Source organism: Rhinolophus hipposideros (genome assembly GCF_964194185.1).
Source record: "Rhinolophus hipposideros genome assembly, chromosome: 19".
Lineage (NCBI taxonomy): Eukaryota > Metazoa > Chordata > Mammalia > Chiroptera > Rhinolophidae > Rhinolophus > Rhinolophus hipposideros.
This window is the reverse complement of record NC_138065.1, coordinates 4,209,941-4,230,226: the sequence shown is the minus strand read 5'-3', so window position 1 is coordinate 4,230,226 and position 20,286 is coordinate 4,209,941. Positions and strand designations below refer to the sequence as shown.

General features: G+C 51.0%; 1 protein-coding gene across 2 annotated transcripts in view; it reads left to right on the top strand.

Moving 5' to 3' along the window:
* Positions 1-12,912: 12,912 nt before the first annotated feature.
* ZNF687 (zinc finger protein 687) overlaps positions 12,913-20,286 on the top strand; it is an 8,777-nt gene continuing 1,403 nt past the window's right edge. The window contains exons 1-9 of one of the 2 annotated variants that reach the window (XM_081026725.1): positions 12,913-13,051; positions 15,992-16,251; positions 16,789-18,102; positions 18,252-18,430; positions 18,774-18,950; positions 19,033-19,195; positions 19,346-19,678; positions 19,777-19,889; positions 20,086-20,227. In XM_081026725.1, the coding sequence (XP_080882851.1) occupies positions 16,009-16,251; positions 16,789-18,102; positions 18,252-18,430; positions 18,774-18,950; positions 19,033-19,195; positions 19,346-19,678; positions 19,777-19,889; positions 20,086-20,227 (2,664 nt within the window). In that variant the 5' untranslated portion in view covers positions 12,913-13,051; positions 15,992-16,008. Of the gene's footprint in view, positions 13,052-15,991; positions 18,103-18,251; positions 18,431-18,773; positions 18,951-19,032; positions 19,196-19,345; positions 19,679-19,776; positions 19,890-20,085; positions 20,228-20,286 lie in introns of both variants that reach the window. The other variant, XM_081026724.1, reaches the window with a different exon arrangement.

Sequence of the window (20,286 nt, the reverse complement as noted above, 5' to 3'; positions counted from 1 at the left end):
CCCTTGTACCACTCACACAGGACACTTCACTTCTGACCCTTTTGGTCACCAAATGTGTGGGTTTTTTCTCCACACCAACAAGCAATTCTCAGACACCAGCTGTGTGTCCAAGAATTCAACTCAATTCTGACACTGTACCTGGAGATAGTGTCAGATTCCATAGGTTAAGGGCTCAATCCCATTAGCCTGCCTCCTCCTTCACATGCCAATCACAAGACCAGGTTGCCATCTGTGCTTCTGACCAACTGGCCTTAGATCAGGGGTTCCAATGACCCGCTCCTTGGGTTTGATTCATTTGCTAGAATGGCTCATAGATCTCAGGGAAACAGGTTTACCAGTAAAGGATTTGATAAAGGATACAGGTGAGTATCCAGGTGCAGAGATGCGCAGGGCAAGGTGTGAGGCAAGGGGGCGGAGCTTCCATGCAATCTCGGGGCCCACTCACCCCGCACGTCCATGTGTTCACCAACCTGCAGCCGGTACTTTTGGGATTTTAGGGAGACTTCCTCACACAGGCATGATCAATTATTAACTCCATTTCCAGCCCCGCTCCCCTCTGGAGAACGGGGTGGGAGGAGTCGAATATTCCAAGCTTCTAATCGTGGTCTTTCAGCCCCAGTCAGGAGCCCACCCAGAGTCACTTCATTAGGATAAAGATTCTTCTAGTGCTGTTATCATTTAGGAAATTACAAGGGTTTCGGGAGCTCTGTGCCAGGAACCGGGGGAAGACACCAATACATATATTTTCTATTATCACACACTTTCACGTAGAAATTCCTTATTCTATCTAGAAGTGACTTTTATATACACTGAAATACGGATTCAATCTCAACTTTTTAATATGGAAAACCATTTGTTAAAGCACTGTTTACCGAGAAAGTACGCCTTTTCTGCACTGTTACTTCTGCCCAGGCCAAGGTTCTGTGAATTTCATTTCCAGTATCCCAAAGCCCGAATGTAAACAAGGTTCCCCAGAAGGAAGCTAGAAACCTACTTGGGGCTTCCATGATCTGGGTTCCATTTCTGAATGATGAATTTGTAGATCGTCGTGTCCAAATTTTTTAGGACACTAGTATATATTATTTTAATCAAATATTGAAAGAAGTGGCCCATCCTTTGGGCTTGGGAATCTTTTGTAGGTGTTGGTTATAAAGATAGTGGTCACTTTGGCTTTCCTGGGCCAGGATGTGGTTTCCTAAGCAAAATCAAATTGTGGCAGAGCCTGCCCATCAAGTAATGACGGGACCTGTGTCCCAGTCTTCTGATCCCCTGCATGCCAGCTGGGTGACTTCAGTGTTCAGGACAGTGACTCAGCCAGTGGCTTGGCCTTTTCCAGTTCAAGTCGTCACCACAGTTCACTCTGTCACACTCACAGCCACACCCTGGATCACGTCCATCCTTAAATGCTCCCTGCTGAAGTCAAACACTTGGCTGTAGGCCCCGTCTTCTCCGCTCTCCCCTTTGGCTATGCCCTGTACACTTTGCAAGAGTAACTGGGAAGAAATGTGTGTACAGTCATGCGCTACCTGACAATGTTTCGGGCAACAACAGACCACATTTACAGGGGTGGTGTCAGGAGGTCACCATGAAAAATTCCTGTTGCCTATGACACTGTTGCCTTTGTTGATGGCATAGTGCAACAAGCTCCTTACACGTGTGTGGTGACGCCAGTGTAAACAGACCTGCTGTGCTGCCAGTCATATAAAAGTACATCGCATACAGTTATGTACAGTACCTACTATTCGAAAATGATAATAAACAACTGTTATTGGTTTACGTATTTACTAGACATACTACACTGTTTATTATTATTTTAGAATGAACTCTATCTACTTACACAAAAAAGTTGGCTATAAAACAGTATGCCACGCTATGCCATCAGTAGCCTCACATTTCATGTTTACTGCGCCTCTTGCCCCCATTGTTTTCTCTGGTGCCTGATTTCATCTCGTGTTGCTTTGTACGGTGACATGCTGTACAGGCTTGTAGCCCAGGAGCGGTAGGCTGTCCCATACAGCCTAGGTGTGCAGTAGGTGACACCATCTAGGTGTGTGTATGTGCACGCTGTGATGGTCAAAAGACGAAATTGCCTACTGACGCGTTTCTCAGAACGCACCCATGTCGTTAGGGAGCGCGTAACTGTGGTCGCAGGGCAATTCCAAATTAGGAACTTAAATAACCAGAGACGTGGTAAAGACTTATCTATAAGCATGTTGAAGAAAATGGGAAACAACCTAATATCAATTATGTTACATTACTAGGGAATAATACACTCTCAACAAATTTATTTTGGAAAACACTTCATGACATTGGATATCTGATTGTAATATCAGCCAATGCTTACATACAATATGTGCCAGGGACCGTTCTATATGCTTTCCATGTTTTAGATCATTTAGTTTTCACAACAACCCTGTGAGGTAGCTGTAGCATTGTTAATCCTATTTTATAAATAAGGGCACTGAATCCCAGAAATGCAAGGTAGCTTACTCTATGATCACTGTTCTGACAAGGTGATCCGGGAACCCCTGGAGGGTTCAGGGGTGTGGTGAACTCCAAACTATTTTTATACTAATACTGTGACGTTGTTTGTCTCTTGCACTGTGTTGTCGCTTGGGCTGACACAAAAGCCGTGGGGATAGAAGTGTTGGTGCCTTAGTACAAATCCGAAGCAGTGGCACCAAACCATACTAGTGGTCATTGTGTTCTCGAACCCCATGTGCACATGGTTTTTAAAAAAACTGGCCTCGACGAAACATTAATGTTATTAAATCTCAACCCTCGAGCATACATCTTTAACATTTTCTGAGCTGAAGTGGGAAATACACACAGAGCACTTTTGCTGCACCCTGGGTCCAAGGATTGTCTTGAGGAAAAGCACTTGGGCAACTGAGTTGAGAGATGAACTAGCTACTGTTTTCACAAAACATTTTTACTTAAAAGAACAGCTGCCAGACAAACTACAATTATCCAGACTTGGGTGTTTGGAATTTTCCCCCCAGATTTTATTTTATATTCCAATGTCACATTTTGACCAATACTTGTGACGTCTTCTTCTGCTCTTCCTGAGAATCGAATAGAGATAAAATAGGAATAAAATAATAAGGCCATTATCGGATAAGTACAGAGAGACAAATCAGAACACGACGACAAATGAATGAAGACTGTTATGATAATGCAACAGATGAGGTATTCTTTGAAGTATGCACTTCATGTCCCTCAGAGCTGTGAGAGAAAAGTTACGTCCTATCCTGAGAGAACAAATTTGATGCAAAATAAATTATTGTAATTGAAAACACGTGAGAGTAATCCGAGGTGTGTTTTTCTAATAGATTCCATTAGAACACCTAAAAACCACTGGGGATTCAGCCAGATGTCACTTCTGGTTCTAAGAGACAGACTGATTCAGTGCTTCTTGGTCAGGGTAATTAATCTGCATTTGAAATCATCATCTCAGGTGAAAGTGACATAAAATATTTCAATGATCACACTTCATTTTCATATTATATAAGAGAGGAATGGACAATTTATACACTTAACAGTTGCTTTTACTGAATATAGAGACCTCTATGAAATGCTATTATAGGTAAAGTAAATAATACTAACAATTCATAAACAGAAAATTCCTACATTAAAAAAAAGAAATCATAGCTCATCGGAAACAAAATAAATTTCACTTTGAAGGGTGTTTGCACTGGGTGTAGAATCTTAAATGGCAGTTACAGATGTCAGTTCACTGTCTTTCGGTTTCAAGACTGTTTACAAAGCTACGTAATCACGACGGTGTCGTGCTGGCGTCAGGATAGACAGATCAATAGAACAGAATAGGGAGCCCAGATATACACCCACACATATTCAGTCAATTGACTTTTGAAAAGATGCTAAGGCAATTCAATGAGGAAAGAAAAGATTTTTCAACAAATGGTGCTGGCACAGCTGGATAAACATCTGGAAAAAGTGAACCTCAGCCACCAGCTGATATCATATACAAAAATTAATTAAAGATAGATCACAAGTTTGAACATAAATGCTAACACTATAAAGATCTAACAAAAAACATACATTTCTTAGAAAACAAAAAGCACTAATCATAAAAGAAAAAAAATTGATAAATTGTGCTTCATCAAAATTAAAAGTTTCTGGTCATCAAAAGTGGGTAGAGAGTGAAAGTATGTCTCCCTCCCATTTCCACCAATCACCTCATTCCCCTCTCTAAAGATCATCACCTTTTCAGCTCCTCGTGTATCCTTCTCAAAATATTCTCTGCCTTGGGGTGGCCAGATGGTTCAGTTGGTTAGAGCACGAGTTCTTAACGACAAGGTTGCCGGTTCAATTCCCACCATGGGATGGTGGGCTGGGCCCCCTGCAACTAAGATTGAAAACGGTGACTGGACTTGGAGCTGAGCTGTGCCCTCCATAACTAGATTGAAGGACAATGACTGATGGGTTTTGGAAAAACCCAATATTCCCCAATAAAAATTTTTAAAAATAATAAAATAAGTAATCCATTAATTAAAAAAAAACATTCCTTGCATTAAGAAGCACATTCATTCTTTTATAAACACACGTGGTAACATACCATGCCTACTGCTTTCATCTAGTTTGCTTTCTTAAATGTGATTTGTAAAATACTTTGCCAAGTAATATACATTGTTTTAAAAGTCAAAGACTTTCTGCACTCTTGCTTCTATTTCTAGAAGCAATAAATGTTAATTGCTTTAGTGAATTCTTCCTGTATTTATTCTTTGTTGTTAAGTAATAAACTTTTATGGCTATTTCTTATTTTTTCAATGTTAGCCACCATCTATACTTTTTACAATAGGAGATTAGGATTTAGCGTTGTAAACACTCCACATGCAATACTTTTCCCTCTTCCAGGAGCAGAGAGACCATCATTTTTAGATGAACGAGTATTTATTTGTGTTTATAAGTATAACTATGTAAATTTTGTTCACAGTTAAAGCCGTATGAGTTTGAGGGTTAAATTTGCCTCTGCTGCACATTTTTGTTTTTCCTAGAATGTATAATTGCCTTGGAGTTGTTTTGTGTTGTTTTTATTCCCTCTGCCTGAAGTGCAAACCTCCTCTCAAATTGTTCCAATGCAGGAGGTAGCATGTTGACCTCATGCAATGGCCCGATTGGTCCCCTACACCTTCATCCAGGGGACCCCTTTGTTTCCTAGATACCATGTTTTGATTTTCCCCGGGTTCATGCTTTGTTTTAGTGGAATTCATCATCCAGCAACTTCCTGAGGAAGAGAGCACAGAAATGAAATTTCTTGTGTTTGCACGCCTAAAAACATCTTGTGCAGACTATAGAATTCTAGGTTTAAAATAATGGTTTTTGAGCTTTGAAGGCATTGCCCCTTTGTTTTCTAGTTTTCAAGGGTGTTAAGAAGAAATCCAGTGCCATTCTGAGTATGCTCCTGAGTACTCCGCATGTGACCTAGTTTTTTCTCTGGGAGCCTTTAGAAGTTCCTGTTAATAGTTACTCTGAAATTTCATGATAGACCTGAGAGGATGTGATTTTCAAAAAGTTTTTGTTTCTTTCTTTGCTGTTTTTAAATGTACTGTGTTGGGCATTTAATGGGCCCTTTCATTCTGGAAACGTGTGTCTTTCAGTTCAGGAAAATGTTGTTGAATTATTTCTTGAATAATTTTCCCACCAACTACTTTATTCTTTCTTTCCAGGACTCCTATTAGTTAGATATTCTATCTCCTAGATTGAACCTCTGAATTTCTTATATTTATTTCTTATTTTCCATTTCTTTGTAGTTTTATTCTACCCTGCAGGATATTTTCTCGACTTTATCTTAGAATCCTTTTATTAACTTAGTTACTTCTCTTTCCACACTTTAAATTTCCAAGAAGTCTGCTATTTTCTGAATGTTCCTTTAGAAAACAGCATCTTATTCTTGTATTGTGGGTACAATACCTTCTCTTATTTTTCTGGAGAAATTAATTGCAGTTTTTTGCTCATTGTCTTCTGTCTCTTTCATTATCTGTTACCGTCTATGTTCCTTTTCTTTTGGGTTCTGTCTTTTATGTTTGGGTCTGATGCTCCTTGGTTGCTGTTCCTCCTTAAGCGTGAGATCCAAACGGCTTTACTCGACAGAAAAAAGAGCCCAACTCTCCAACAACGGTGGTCCCTATGTCCCCATATCCGATGAGAAATTGCACAAAGGGAATGAAGAGTTACAGACGTAGAGGTGTTGGTTTGTTCTGAAGTGCTTTCTTATTCCCCCTCCCTCATTCTTAGGAAGGTGAGTGAAGACTACATCCCAAGTAAGAAGACTGGGGGTGCCTGCAAGGAACAGAGATGGGCGCCTCACTCCCATCTGCATGTTTCTTAGGAGGTGGAATTATTGTCCCAATGTTGCCAGAGAGCACCAGCAAAGCCCTGGGAGAGAGTTCCGGAAGCACTTAACCCGAGTTTCCCAGTGTTTGGGAGATGTATGTGAACACAGGGGAGTGTATGTTGATGGTTTGGTGAACGGGGCATGTTGCAGATAGGCTGGAACCAGGGCCGAGGATGGCAGTGTCAGGCAATGGTAAGCATGTGGGAGTTTCCCATAGAGCAAGAGGACGTCGTGGAAAGTACTGGGCTTGACCCATCTGGATGGGACCCTGCCCAGGAAGGGCCCCTGCAGGGAAAGAACACCCTGATGGTGAGATGCCATGGGTTAGACACTCAGGGTACTGTGCATGACGTCAGCATTGCAAACACCGCTGTAAGGTGTTGAGGGCCCCGTAAGTCTCCTCAGTTATACCCCTCCCAAGAAAAGCCATCAGTTAGGCACCTGTCACACAGAAGGCACTCACAGCCCCAGTGGTATAAAACTTGACCCCTTTTTCGTTCTCCCACCATTTCAACCCTGGAAAACCAAGAGGCCGAGGGTGGGGCGGGGAGGAGGGTGAAAGAAGACTGAAGAAACAGGCTACCCCCTTTGCCACTGCAGGTCTCTGTGCTGTGGGTCCGGCATGAGCTTTTTGCCTGGGTTGGATTCGATTTCCCGTATTCCACTGGGCTTCCTTGTTGGTTTGCTCTCTTGCTCTGGTTGACTAAAGCCTCCTGTTTTCTTTGAGAGTGTTGTCCTGGTTCCACGGGCTTATTGGCCTGTGGCAGTGAGGGGGACCACAGACCAAGAAGACGGCAAGGCATCTCCCCAAACAAAGGAAGAGATGTGTGTGCCTCAGGATTTGGGGCAAGGGCGAAGCCGCAGTGACTTTTAAATGAAGCAGTGTTCTCATAGGCTGAGAGTTAACAGGGATCTGTGGAAAGAGGTTCATATCACGTCTAGACGGTGAAGCAAACTTTGTGCAGAATGCTGTGTCCAGAAACATGGTATCTGAAGCTCCGCAGGTGGCCTGTAAATCAAGGCTTCTCTGTGTTAGTGAGACTTGGATCCTTCAAGCAAAAGGAGAACGATTCATTCTTATGGATGTGATTTCCAACAGCAATGCTTCTTACCGTCTGAGAACAAAATGTCTCAGTGCGTAAGAAAGCAGTAGCCACAGAAGAGGGTTGTCGCGAACGTTGCAGCTACAGGCCTTGGGAGAAACAGCGTTTCTTGTAACGTTACTGGTTTTCCGTGTCTGTGATCCCAGCCCGATGAATGGCAAGGCAGAATTCTTCCTTAGTCAGAACTGTTTCACTTTCTTGCGCTGTGCGGAAGACAGTATTTTTGAGCATTGGTGGGGAGCTGTGACCTATAAGGATGATCTGGCCAGACCATTTCCCCGCCATTCCCTGATGTCAGTATCTTTAGGTCAGATTCTCCAAAGCAAACATATTCCTGTCTCCCACCTGGAGAGTATTGTTCTGATCGCTCGTGTTCTGGGGATTGAGTTGGAGGGAAAGGGCTGGGGCTTTCAGAAGTTAGCATGCAAATGTTATTTTAGTCTTCCTGTTTTTAGGATAATATTTCTGCCCTCTAGTTGTCTGTGATGGTGGAGGAGGGGCAGTCACAGAGCTGCATGGGGTGGAGCAGGGGACCTGAGACACAAGCCTTCTTAAACTGCTCTTTAAATAATTCTGATTTTCATCGCACGCTCATCCTACCTTTTGGAGGAACCTGGGGTAGCTGATCCCTGGACATCATGGGGGGTCTACAGTGTAAGTGGCTTGTTTCTCAGCTTTTCCAACTGATTGGAGTACTTAGGAAAACTGGTACCATCTATTACAGCTAAATATACATATCCCCTATAACTCCACTCTATACTTAAGAAAAATTAGGGCACCTGTCCATCAAAATACAGGTACAAGAATGTTTGGAGCAGTTTCATTCACAACAGCCAAACACTAGATATGACCAAAATGTCCATCAACATTACAATGGGTAATTGTGGTTTATTCATAAAACGGAATTCTACATGGCAATAAAACAGAATAACCTATTGCTAGAACATAACTAGACTTTGCCAACAAAATGTTGAGAGAAAGAAGCTAGCTATAAAAAAATTATACACAGGTAGACCTGGGAGACACTCTGGGTTTGTTTCCAGACCACCATAATCCAGCGAGTCCTAATTTTTTTGCTGGTGGAGGCTCTTGTCTTCAATTTGTAAAAAATGAAACATCTGTGAAGCAACAATAAAACAAAGCGCGATGATGAGCTGTGCCTGTATTGTATGCTTTCATTTATCTGACCTTTGAGAACAGGCAAAATGAATCAGCGGTGATAGAAGCAGAATAGCTGTAACTATTGCCTGGGAAAGGCTATGAGGGAGCTTGTGGGGAGCTAGAAATGTACACACACACACTCACACTCACACTCATGGAGCAGTATTTTCTGATTATACCACCCACCACCTCTCCTTGTTGCTGCCATCTACTGCCCCCACTCTGTCACACTCTCCTACACTACTCCGATCATAATTCTTGACTTCAAAATCTTTGTAAATGAGCCCTCCAACCCCACGGCTTCTCAGCCCTTGATCTCTCCTTAGTTGGCTGCTTTCTCCAGAATGCCTATATCCTGCCTTCTCCTCCAACCTCCAGTTCCTTTTCCTCCCCACTCTTGTTTCTTACACTGAGACAACAGAAGCAACTGGAGACCTTCCACTGCTCTAGCCACATGCACTTACTGACTTTGCTCCTGCTAAGGTGGGGGAACTATCGCTGTCCTTCCCTTTGTGAATGAGACCTCACCCCTCACCTTTGGAAGCACTTGGCTCCAGGAACATTGCTCTACTTCTCTGTTGCAACATCAGTTTTTCCCTCTCTCCAGGACCTTTCCTACAAACACACTGCAATTTCTTCATCTTCAAATTGTCCTTTCCTCACCCCTTTTTCCCCTCTAGTCCCACATCCTTTTTCAGCTTGCCTTCTTTGAAAGAACTGTCTCTAGTCACTGTTTCCTTCTGCCCCCTCCCACCCGCATTCTTTTGAATGTGCTACGTGCAAGGTTTCTGTTACCGCCAATCCACCAAATCTGTCCTTATCATGACCTCCATTTTGCTTAATCCATTGGTCAGCTCTCAGGCTTCATCTTAGTTGACTTTTAGGGGCATCTGATAGTTTGTCATTCTTTCCCCTCCTTGAAACATTTTTAGCTTCAAGGATACAACTGTACTCTCCTGGTTCCCTTCTTCCTCTCTGCTATTCTTTCTCAATCTTCTTTACTGGGTTCTCTCACCTCCCTGACTTTTCAACTTTGGAGTTCCCCGTGGCTCAGTCCTTGGACTTTTCCTCTTTTCTGTCCTCATACATTCCCTTGGTGATCTCATCCATTCTCACCTGGATTTTACATTCTATCTGTAAGCTGATGACACCCGAATGTAAATCTCCACTTAGATGTGTAACATGGCTGAATATGACCGTAACTGAGCTGCTGACCTTATGCCACAGCCTGCTACTCCTGCAAGTCTCCCGAGCTCAGGAAATGACAACATCATTCTTCGGCTTCCTCAGGCCCCAAGCTTTTGAGTTTCTTTCTTTTTTTCATACCCCACATCCAACCCTTTTAAAAGATTTGTCAGGCCACTATGCTATTTGTCTCCTTCTCATCCCACTCTGAGAAAAAAGCCGAAGTCCTTCTAATAGCCCCCAAAGTATTTCAGGACCTGACCCGCTCCTCCCACTCTCTTACCTCTGCAGAATACATCCTACCTCAATGCCTTATATTTGTTCTCTCTTCTTGGAATGCTCTCATCCCAGATAGTTGCATGGCTCACTGGCCAGCTTTCAGCCTCTACTTAAATGCCACCTACTCAGAAAGGCTTTCACTGTCCACTCTATCTAAAATTGCAACCCTCCCCACACTTCCTATCCTGCTTTCCAGCTTTATGTTTTCACATTTAAAAAAATTAATAGATTTTATTTCTTAGAGCAGTTTTAGGTTTGTAGGAAAATTGAGCAGAAATTACAAAGAATCCTCATATACTACCCTCTATTATTAACATCTTGTATTAGTGTGGCACACTTATTACAATTAATGAACCAATATTGATACATTATTATTATAAAGTCCATAGTTTAAATTAGGGCTTTTGACAAATGCATATCCTGTGTCTACCATCAGCATATCATCTGGAATAGTCTATCCTAAAAATCCCCTGTGCTCTACCTGTTCATTCCTCACTCCATCTGAACACTTGGCAACCACTGATCTTTTCACTCTCCATAGTTTTGCCTTCTCCAGAATGTCAGATACTTGGACTCCTACAGCCGCATACAGCCCTTTCAGGTTGGCTTCTTTCACTTGGCAATGTGAATGTAAAGTTCCTCCATGTCTTTTCGTGGCTTGATAATCCTCCTTGATATTTCTCCCCTTGGCAATTATCATTTCTAACATATTTCCATATATTTTACACATTTCTCATGTGTTGTTTGTCTTTCCCACAGGAACGTATGTTTCACTAGCACAGGGGCTCTTGTGTGCTTTGTTCACTTGCTGTATTGCCAGTGTCTACAATAGTGTTTTACTCATAGATGGTGCTCAAGAAATACTGGTTGAAGTATTTCTTAAATGAATGCAGACTGCATCTAACTGAAGAATAAATTTCTATCCAGACACTCCCTGGCAAGGGAATCTGTGAAAAATAGTGTTTAGCTTTCTGGATCCTTAGAATTTCAACTCCACTGCCTTTGACCTTGGATAAGTCACCTAACTTATCCTGTCTGTGCCGGCCCCAGTATCCTGAGTAAAATGGAGATAGTAATAGCACCTCCCTCACAGGGTTGTGATAAGGCTGAAATGAGTTTATATACATAAAGTTCTTATAAAAGGTCCGACACGTGCACGTGAGTAGTAATTATTATTCCGCACAGAAAGACTCAGGTGGGAATGGGATGCCGGATAGCTGCTCGGAGATGGAGGAGCTGGACTGCAGGCGACCTGGAGAAAAAAGGAGGCGGAGTGTGCATGGGGGGGTTACTGATCCCATTTGCCCATCACTTTACAAAGCACTTTTACATCCTAAACGTTTTTAATCCTCAAAAAAAAAAAAAAAAAGATCATGTCAGGTGGCTATTATAATCCCCACTTTACCCACGAGAAAACCGGTTCAGAGCGACTTGCCCGATAGAACCATATGGCCAAGTGGTGGCTCCAAGATTCCCATCCAGAAACTGATTCACGCCTCAGCACGGCCGTTATGACCTAGGCAGACTCAGCGCGGGCGGGCGAGTCCTGGGTCCAGGGACCCTTTGCGCAGGATAACGGGACGGTGTCGAATTCCCACGCCCCGGTTGTGAGCGAGTGTGCGTGCGGCCGGCTGCGGAAGCTCGCCCGCCGGCTACAGGGCGCGCGAGGTGGCACCCGGGCTTCCAGACGGGTTCTCCCAGGGCGAGCGGATCGGAGAACCGAGGAAACTCTTTTACGGAGCATCCCTCCCCTTCCCCCGCCTCTAGGGGGCGGGGCAACAAAGCGCGGGAAAACCGGCCTCGACTCCACCCCTACCCCGTGCTGGGGAAAGGGAAAGAGGGCTCGTAAATGGGGTGTGTGTGTGTGTGTGTGTGTGTGTGTGTGTGTGTGTGTGTGTGTGTGTGTGTGTGTGTGTGTGTGTGTGTGTGTGTGTGTGTGTGTGTGGTCTAGTCTCTCCCTCTCCCCACCCACTGCCCCGTGCCCCGTGTTTAGGAAGCCTACCAATATGCCGCTTTAAGATCCCTTTGGAAATGGCCCAGGCCACGCCAGCACTCTAACGTCACCTCTCCCCCACTTCCGGCCTGCAAGCCCGTCCCAGGCTTCAGGTGCAGGTTCCTTCCACACTCCAAAACTCGCCCCGCTCCAAGTCCTCCCGCAGAGGGAGGAGCAGTGGGTGACGCCATCGCCCAGGAGCTGGCCCGCGCAAGGACCCCATCCATCTAGATTATATGGTGATTTAGACAGTAGGAAAACCGCGAGGAAATGGTCAACCAAATGACGTAATGTTTTGGGTGACGTCCCATTTTGTGATTTCTGCACGGCATGACTGACATTGGGCTTTAGCTTCAGAAAGCGCAACGGAGCTACACATCCGGGGTCCATTCAGGGTCGATGGGGTTCTCTTCAAAGTATTCACCAAATAGAAACTGAGCGTTCCTGAAATTTGCATAAGTGAACTGCAGGCTTCAAGGATCACGGCCAATAGGGAGTGAGGGGGCGGAGACGCACCTGGAAAGTCACGGCCTCCAATGGGAAAACAGGAAATCAGATTGGCTTCTTCCTAAACGACAGTAGCGGTGGCTAATCGCTTTTGAGATGCACTGATGGGCAGGTGGGCCCTGGCACAACCAATGGCGAAAGGCATCTTCAGGAGGACCAGGTTCCTTGCCCAATGAGGCTGGGGAGACTGTGAGGGGCTAGTTCCGAGCGGCAGTACTTAAGGCCAACCTAGTGCGGCGCTGGGAGGGGCGCAGTATTGAAAGACGGGGTGATTGGCCAATGGCGAGTACGAAAGCGGGCAGCCCAGACCGGGAACGCGGAGGGAGCTAAGGGAGGGGGAGGCTAAACGGGAGAGAAGCAGGAAGTAGCGGCGGCCGCGGGGAGGGCGGCGGCGGCGGCGGCGGCGGCAGCGGCTGGAGCAAGGGAGAGACCGCCCGGGCTCGGCCCGCACTAGGAGCCAAACAAGTAAGCGTGCCTGGGGTAAATACCCGCCCCTGGCCCCGCCCCCGGGGGGGCGGGTAAATACCCCCGCCCCTCCCCCACTTGGTCAACTACCCCCTTCTCCGCGCCGCCCCCCTGGGGCGGCTTCTAAGCAGGCCCGGACACCGCCTCCATTCCTTGGGGCGGATGGGCGAAACTCCCAGCCTGTTGAAAGCACAGCCCCTAGCCGGGTAAACGTGGAGGGAGGGTTGGGGTCTCCAAGTCCTGGCGCCCCTAGCCCAAGAGGCGTCCGAAGCGCGGCCTGGGGGCCAGAGGCTGCGGGATGTCGCGACCTAAAATGGTGTCGGTGTCCGGGGGTGGGGGCGGGGGACCTGGGCAGGCCGGAGCAGAGCCTGCACCCCGAATGCGAGCGGGTCCGCGTCCGGGCCCCGGCAGGACTCTGGTTCGCGCCTCGCGCCTCTCCCGCTCACTCCACAGTCTCCAGGCAGCCTCGGGAGTCCCTGGGAGGAGGAGGCTGGGCTCCGCAGGGAGGCGAGGGAGGAGGGCGGAGTTGGGACGGACCCCGGCCGGGGAGCTGCGAGGCTCGGAAAGACCGTGCCCTCCCCACGGCTCGCTTTCCACGCGCCTCCCCCACTCTGTGTGGGCCTGGGCCCGGAGGTGCTGCGCGGTAGCTCCCCAAGGGCTTGGCCTGGCCGAGGCCTGTCCTTCTCTTCGCTCGCGGGTGTGACCGAGAGAAGCGCCCCAAGCCTCAGTTTCCCCTCTAGCTTCTCCTATGTACACCCCGCCCCTTCCCCGCAACCCCGGATGAGCTCCCGGCGCCGGCCCTCGGCAGATGGCAGGGACTTAATTCCGCCCGCTGCCCCGCTTGGCCGCAGTCTAATCGCCCCCAGCCGTCGGCCCTTCGCCCTCCTCTGCGCAGCAGGCCCCGGCCCGGAAAGGGCAGTGGAGCCCCCATCCAACCCGGGCCAGGTCACCCTCTTCCTGTTCAACCCCTTCCTTTGGCTTTTGGGGAAGAACAGAGGGAAAGAGGGGGGGGGCTGGAGCCCAAGAGACAGGGCGCAGCAGCCGCAGAAAGGCCTGGGCCAGGGGTGCGGGAAGCCTCTTCGGCCTTGAGTTCCTCTGCTTGGACTACTGTCTGCCCCTGGCTATCGGATGACCTCTAAGTCACTTGGACGCCAAAGGGGGAGTTGCTCCAGTGCAGCGAGTTTGCAGATGTTTTCTCATCGTCCGCACTGATCTGTGCTCCACCAGCCCACTTTCCTGAGGCCCTGAGTGGAATGTAGCTCAGGCCTGTCCAGGTCCGGAGAGAGCCAGGCAGAGGAGGGCCTGGTGATCCATCCAGGCAGTCAAGAGGTGGAGGGCTTTGTTTAAACCCAGAGCCTGCGGAATTGGGGTGGGGGTGGGGGTTGAGGGGAGGACTGCCCTTTCTTCCTCTATTTGGTACCCTCTCCCTCCACCCCCCACCTTGGTCCCAGCAATGCCAGCTGCCACCTGCTGGGACTATCTCCAGTTACAGTTTAAGGCTGGAAATGGGTGAGAGAACTGGCCCTGGGAAATGGCTTGCAACCTGGGCAGGGAACGTGTAAAAGCAGAGACTTCTTCAGTTGCTTCTTCCTAGATATAGAAACACTTGAGGGGGAAACTGGTAGGGAACAGACTTGGGTCCCCCACAAACCCTAGGCTGGCCTTGTTGGCTTAGGACACATAAGTCTTGTGGGATTTTTTTTCTCTTCCTTTTGTACTGGGCCAGGTTGGGGTTGGATGAGACTTCCTGGGCTACTGTTGCCAAAGGAAAATTAAGAGCATAAGAAGTGTGAGTTAGGGGAGAAAGGGGTTAGGGGCTTGGCTTTTCCCCATTGTGGCAGCTGTGCTGGATAAGCTTTACCCTGGAGTTTTAGCCCTGAGAGAGCACGGTGGGGAGGGAGGAGGGGCTGGCTTCTCCTGAATGACGGGGGAGGGCCAGGCACTCTGGGGAAGGCAGGTGAGGGAGCACCAGGTGTTTGTGACAGGAGAGGCCGAGGCGGGGGCCCTTGTGACTGGTCATGGTTTTCCTCTCCGTCTCTTCTCTTTGTCTCTTTCTGTCCCTGTGTCTTATTCTATCTTGGTCTCTTGGCAGTTTCCCTGAGTCCACTTCTCTCTGTTAACCAAGCTGGATTTCCAGGTACCAAATGATGACCCCCAAGTACCCCAGACTTGACCTTACAATAACCACTGACTCTTGTCTCTGACGCCAACCCTCGATTTCCAGTGCTTGTTTCTTCCCAGCCCTTCCTCAAGCCTGTTTGTCCTAGCTGTAATTAGTTGTATTCTGGGTTCTGACTCTCACGGTTACAATTTCATATTATGCTCAGAATAACATATGGATTACTTGCCCCCTCTTTCATTCAGACAGCAAAATAAGGCAGTGGAGTAACTTGCTTATCCAGCTGGCCATTGGAAAAACGAACTAGATCATTTCTTATGTCTCGGCTTAAGTCACAGACCCTTTGTACACATGGTTTTTTGGATCTGTGCTCCCCCCACCCCTAAGATCCATGAAGAATCTGAATGGATCCCATGGGCCATGAATGAGCCTTTACACCTAGCACATGATGCCCATCCTCCTCCCTAATTGGAGGATTGATTGATTCTGTGCTGGGCGCAGGAGGGGTTGAGGTGGCTTCACCCAAGGTACTGAACTTCCTTTGCCTCTGTTGCCCTTATCGTGTCTATTTCTGAGAAGTCTCCTTTCCTCTGTTTTCGCTGCATCTTGGTGTCTTCCCTGGAACGTGCTGTGCACGCTACCTGGTTTGCAGTCTTAGGGTTTGGCAAACCAAGCGCCTTCACCATCTCTAGGATTTGTGCGATGGTGGAGGTGTACCCGAGTCGGAGTGTGCTTGGCTTCTGACGGGGTAAATACGGAGACCCTGACCAGGGCTCCTGTTCCCAGAGGTTTCAGTTTCTCCCTTTTCCTGTTTTCATCAGTTCTGGGACCTGCCGCCATGGGAGATATGAAGACCCCTGATTTTGACGACCTCCTTGCTGCCTTCGACATCCCCGACATTGATGCAAATGAAGCCATCCACTCTGGGCCAGAAGAAAACGAGGGGCCGGGAGGCTCAGGGAAGCCAGAGCCCAGTGTAGAGGGTGACTCTGGAGAAGCCACAGCAACAGCTGCCGTGGATGGCCCTGGGGTTCCAGGCCAGGCCTCTGACCATGGCCTGCCACCAGCGGACATTTCAGCGGTCAGTGTCATTGTCAAGAACACTGTGTGTCCTGAGCAGCCCGAGTCAGGAGGGGAAGGGGCCCGGGCCGGGGGGGTGACTAAGGAAGGACCTGTGGGGCCTCGGCTGATGCAAAATGGTTTTGGGGGCCCTGAGCCATCCCTTCCGGGAACGCCCCCCTCTCCAGCTCCTCCAAGTGGGGGGACCTGGAAAGAAAAAGCCGTGGAAGACAAAGGTCCCTTGGACCTCTTTGCTCATTTTGGGTCTGAGCCAGAGGAGCACCCCGACCCCCTGCCTCCCTCTGCGCCCTCCCCACCTCGGGAAGGGGCCATGACCCCGCCTCCTTTCCCCTCCCCCTTCGATCTGGCCCGGGAGAATGGCGCAGCCCTGCTGCCGCCCGGCCCTCCCGCGCCGCCGGGCGCCTTGAAGCAGGGCCGCTGCAGCCCCGTTCACCCCCAGGGCCCCGTCCCGCCCTGCTCAGGCTCTCGCCCTGAGGCCGCGGGCATCCCTGCCAGCACCTCGCCTCCCCGGGTTGCTGGGGTGTCCTTCTTCAAACAGTCTCCAGGGCACCAGAGCCCTATTGCCTCCCCAAAAGTGCCCAGCTGTCAGCCCCTAAAGGAAGAAGAGGACGAGGGGCCAGTGGACAAGTCTCCCCCTGGAAGTCCGCAGAGCCCCTCGAGTGGAGCCGAGGCTGCCGACGAGGACAGCAACGACTCCCCAGCCTCCTCCAGCTCCTCTCGGCCCCTCAAGGTGCGCATCAAGACCATTAAGACGTCCTGCGGGAACATCACGAGGACTGTGACCCGCGTGCCCTCAGACCCTGAGCCCCCTGCCCCCTTGGCCGAGGGGACCTTCCTGGCTGAGGCCAGCCTCCTGAAGCTGTCCCCTGCCACCCCAGCCCCTGAGGCTCCAAAGGTGGTGAGTGTCCAGCTGGGTGACGGCACGAGGCTGAAAGGCACCGTGCTCCCTGTGGCCACCATCCAGAACGCCAGCACTGCCATGCTGATGGCAGCCAGCGTGGCCCGCAAAGCCGTGGTTCTGCCCGGGGGCCCTGCTACCAGCCCAAAGACGATGGCTAAGAACGTGCTAGGTCTGGTGCCCCAAGCCCTGCCCAAGGCGGACGGGCGGGCAGGGCTGGGGCCGGGGGGACAGAAGGTGAACGGCGCCTCCGTGGTGATGGTGCAGCCTTCCAAGCCGGCCACCGCGCCAGCCGCAGGGGCCGGCACTGTGATCTCGCGGACGCAGTCCAGCCTGGTGGAAGCCTTCAACAAGATCCTCAACAGCAAGAACCTGCTGCCCGCCTACCGGCCCAACCTGAGCCCCCCGGCGGAGGCTGGCCTGGCCCTGCCGCCCACGGGCTACCGCTGCCTGGAGTGTGGGGACGCCTTCTCACTGGAGAAGAGCCTGGCCCGGCACTACGACCGCAGGAGCATGCGTATCGAGGTCACCTGCAACCACTGCGCCCGCCGCCTGGTCTTCTTCAACAAGTGCAGCCTGCTGCTGCACGCCCGGGAGCACAAGGACAAGGGGCTCGTCATGCAGTGCTCGCACCTGGTCATGCGGCCCGTGGCCCTGGACCAGATGGTGGGGCAGCCGGACATCACGCCCCTGCTGGCTGTGCCCCCTGCCCTTGGACCTCCGGCCTTGCCCGCCTTGGGCAAGGGTGAGGGGGCCGTCACCTCCCCCGCCATCACTACAGTCGCTGCTGAGGCCCCTGTGCTGCCGCTGTCAGCTGAGCCGCCTGCTGCCCCTGCCACCTCCAGTTACACGTGCTTTCGCTGCCTGGAGTGCAAGGAGCAGTGCCGGGACAAGGCTGGCATGGCCGCCCACTTCCAGCAGCTTGGGGCCCCTGGCCCTGGGAGCACTAGCAATGTGAGTTGCCTTTCAGCACCCTTCCCTGGGGAGGGAACAGTCGGGTGCCATGGGGATAAGATCCAGGAAGGTGTGCGGGGCTTGGGTCGGAGACGCAGTGGGGGACGGGCCACTCCATTGCCTCACCGGGTGTCAACCCCTCCCCATAGGTGTGCCCGACCTGCCCCATGATGCTCTCCAACCGCTGCAGCTTCAGCGCCCACCAGCGCATGCACAGGAACCGGCCCCCCCACGTCTGCCCCGAGTGCGGGGGCAACTTCCTGCAAGCCAACTTCCAGACCCACCTGCGGGAAGCCTGCCTGCATTTCTCTCGCCGTGTGGGATACAGGTCCCCGCACCTCTCCTCCCACGTGTCCCCATGCTCCCCCGTGTGCTGGCTGGTCTCGTGCTTCCTGGCACCAGCCCCTTCACTGGCCTCTCGAGAGCCCCGTGGCTCCTGCTCAGCCGCAGCCCGAGATCTGCCTGTCTGCGCCCCGTGCAGCGGGGAGAGGGCCCCCTGGAGCCCCAGCTCTGCCTCAGCAGGCCTCCCTGGGAGACAGGGTGCCCACCGTGCCCACTCTCCCCCTCCTGTCTCCACTTTGCTCAGCTCTCCCCGGGGCCCGGGGAGGCACGTGCGGTGGGGGGCGTGGAGGTGCCCTGGCTCATCACAACGTCTCCGTGTCCTTCTCAAGGTGCCCCAGCTGTGCGGTGGTGTTTGGGGGTGTGAACTCCATCAAGTCCCACATCCAGACGTCTCACTGCGAGGTTTTCCACAAGTGCCCCATCTGCCCCATGGCCTTCAAGTCTGCACCCAGCGCCCACGCCCACCTCTACACGCAGCACCCCAGCTTCCACACGCAGCAGGCCAAGTGAGCTGGGAGGGTACACGCAGGCGCGGGCGGTGGGGGGCCAGGTCGGGCGGGGCGCCTGCACTGTCCTCTGCACCTGCAGGATGATTTACAAGTGTGCCATGTGTGACACGGTCTTCACGCACAAGCCCCTCCTCTCCTCACACTTCGACCAGCACTTGCTGCCCCAGCGCGTCAGTGTCTTCAAGTGCCCGTCTTGTCCTCTGCTTTTTGCCCAAAAAAAGACGATGCTGGAACATCTCAAGGTACAGGAGGCAAGGGACAGATGCGGGTGCTCCGCGGTGCTGACCTGCTGCGGGGGTCACTTAACTTTCTGGAAGTGGGGGCGAGGGAGACGAGAACTTAGGCACAGCCAGGCCCTCCGCCACTGCCATCCCCCGGTCTCCCTTTCACAGAACACCCATCAGTCGGGGCGCTTGGGGGAAGAGACTGCTGCAAAAGGAGCCGGGGGTGCCCTTGTGACCCCCAAGACTGAGCCCGAGGAGCTGGCTGTGTCCCGGGGAGGAGCAGCACCCGCCACGGAGGAATCGTCTTCATCCTCAGAAGAGGAGGAACTCCCCAGCTCCCCGGAGCCCCCTCGTCCAAGCAAACGGCCCCGACGGGACCTGGGCAGCAAAGGCACCAAGGGAGGGGGTGGGGGCCCTGGGGGCTGGACCTGTGGCCTCTGTCACTCCTGGTTCCCTGAGCGTGACGAGTATGTGTCTCACATGAAGAAGGAGCATAGCAAGGTGAGCAAGGAGAGCTGGACGGGCAGCCTTGGGGTTGTCCTGTGGCAGTGGGGCTGGGTCCCGAGCTGGCTCTGAGTGTCCCCACCATGCTCTTCCAGTCCGTGAAAAAGTTCCCCTGTCGCCTGTGTGAGCGCTCCTTCTGCTCCGCGCCCAGCTTGAGACGCCACGTCAGGGTCAACCATGAGGGTATCAAGCGAGTTTACCCCTGCAGGTAACCCCTCTCCCTCACCCTTTCCTCTTCCTGCGCAGCATGTGGCCGCCACCCCCTAAGGACCTCTCCACCTGCCTCTTGGCTGAGTGGACTGAAGGCTGAGCTCTCCCTGTGCCCTGAGGCCCCTCCTCTCAGCCAGGAGTGTGGGCCTTGGGCTGTGCCCTTGGCGCCCACCGTGCCCACTCTCTCCCTCTAGGTATTGCACAGAGGGAAAACGCACCTTCAGCAGCCGCCTGATTCTGGAGAAACACGTCCAGGTCCGGCACGGCCTGCCGCTCGGGGCCCAGTCCCCTGGCCGGGGGAGTATTGTGGTTCGGGGTCCCGGTGCCAGAGCCCAGGTAGGCAGAGCCCCACCCTGCTGGGTTAGGGCCGTAAGAGTGGGAGCTGTAGGGCTGTA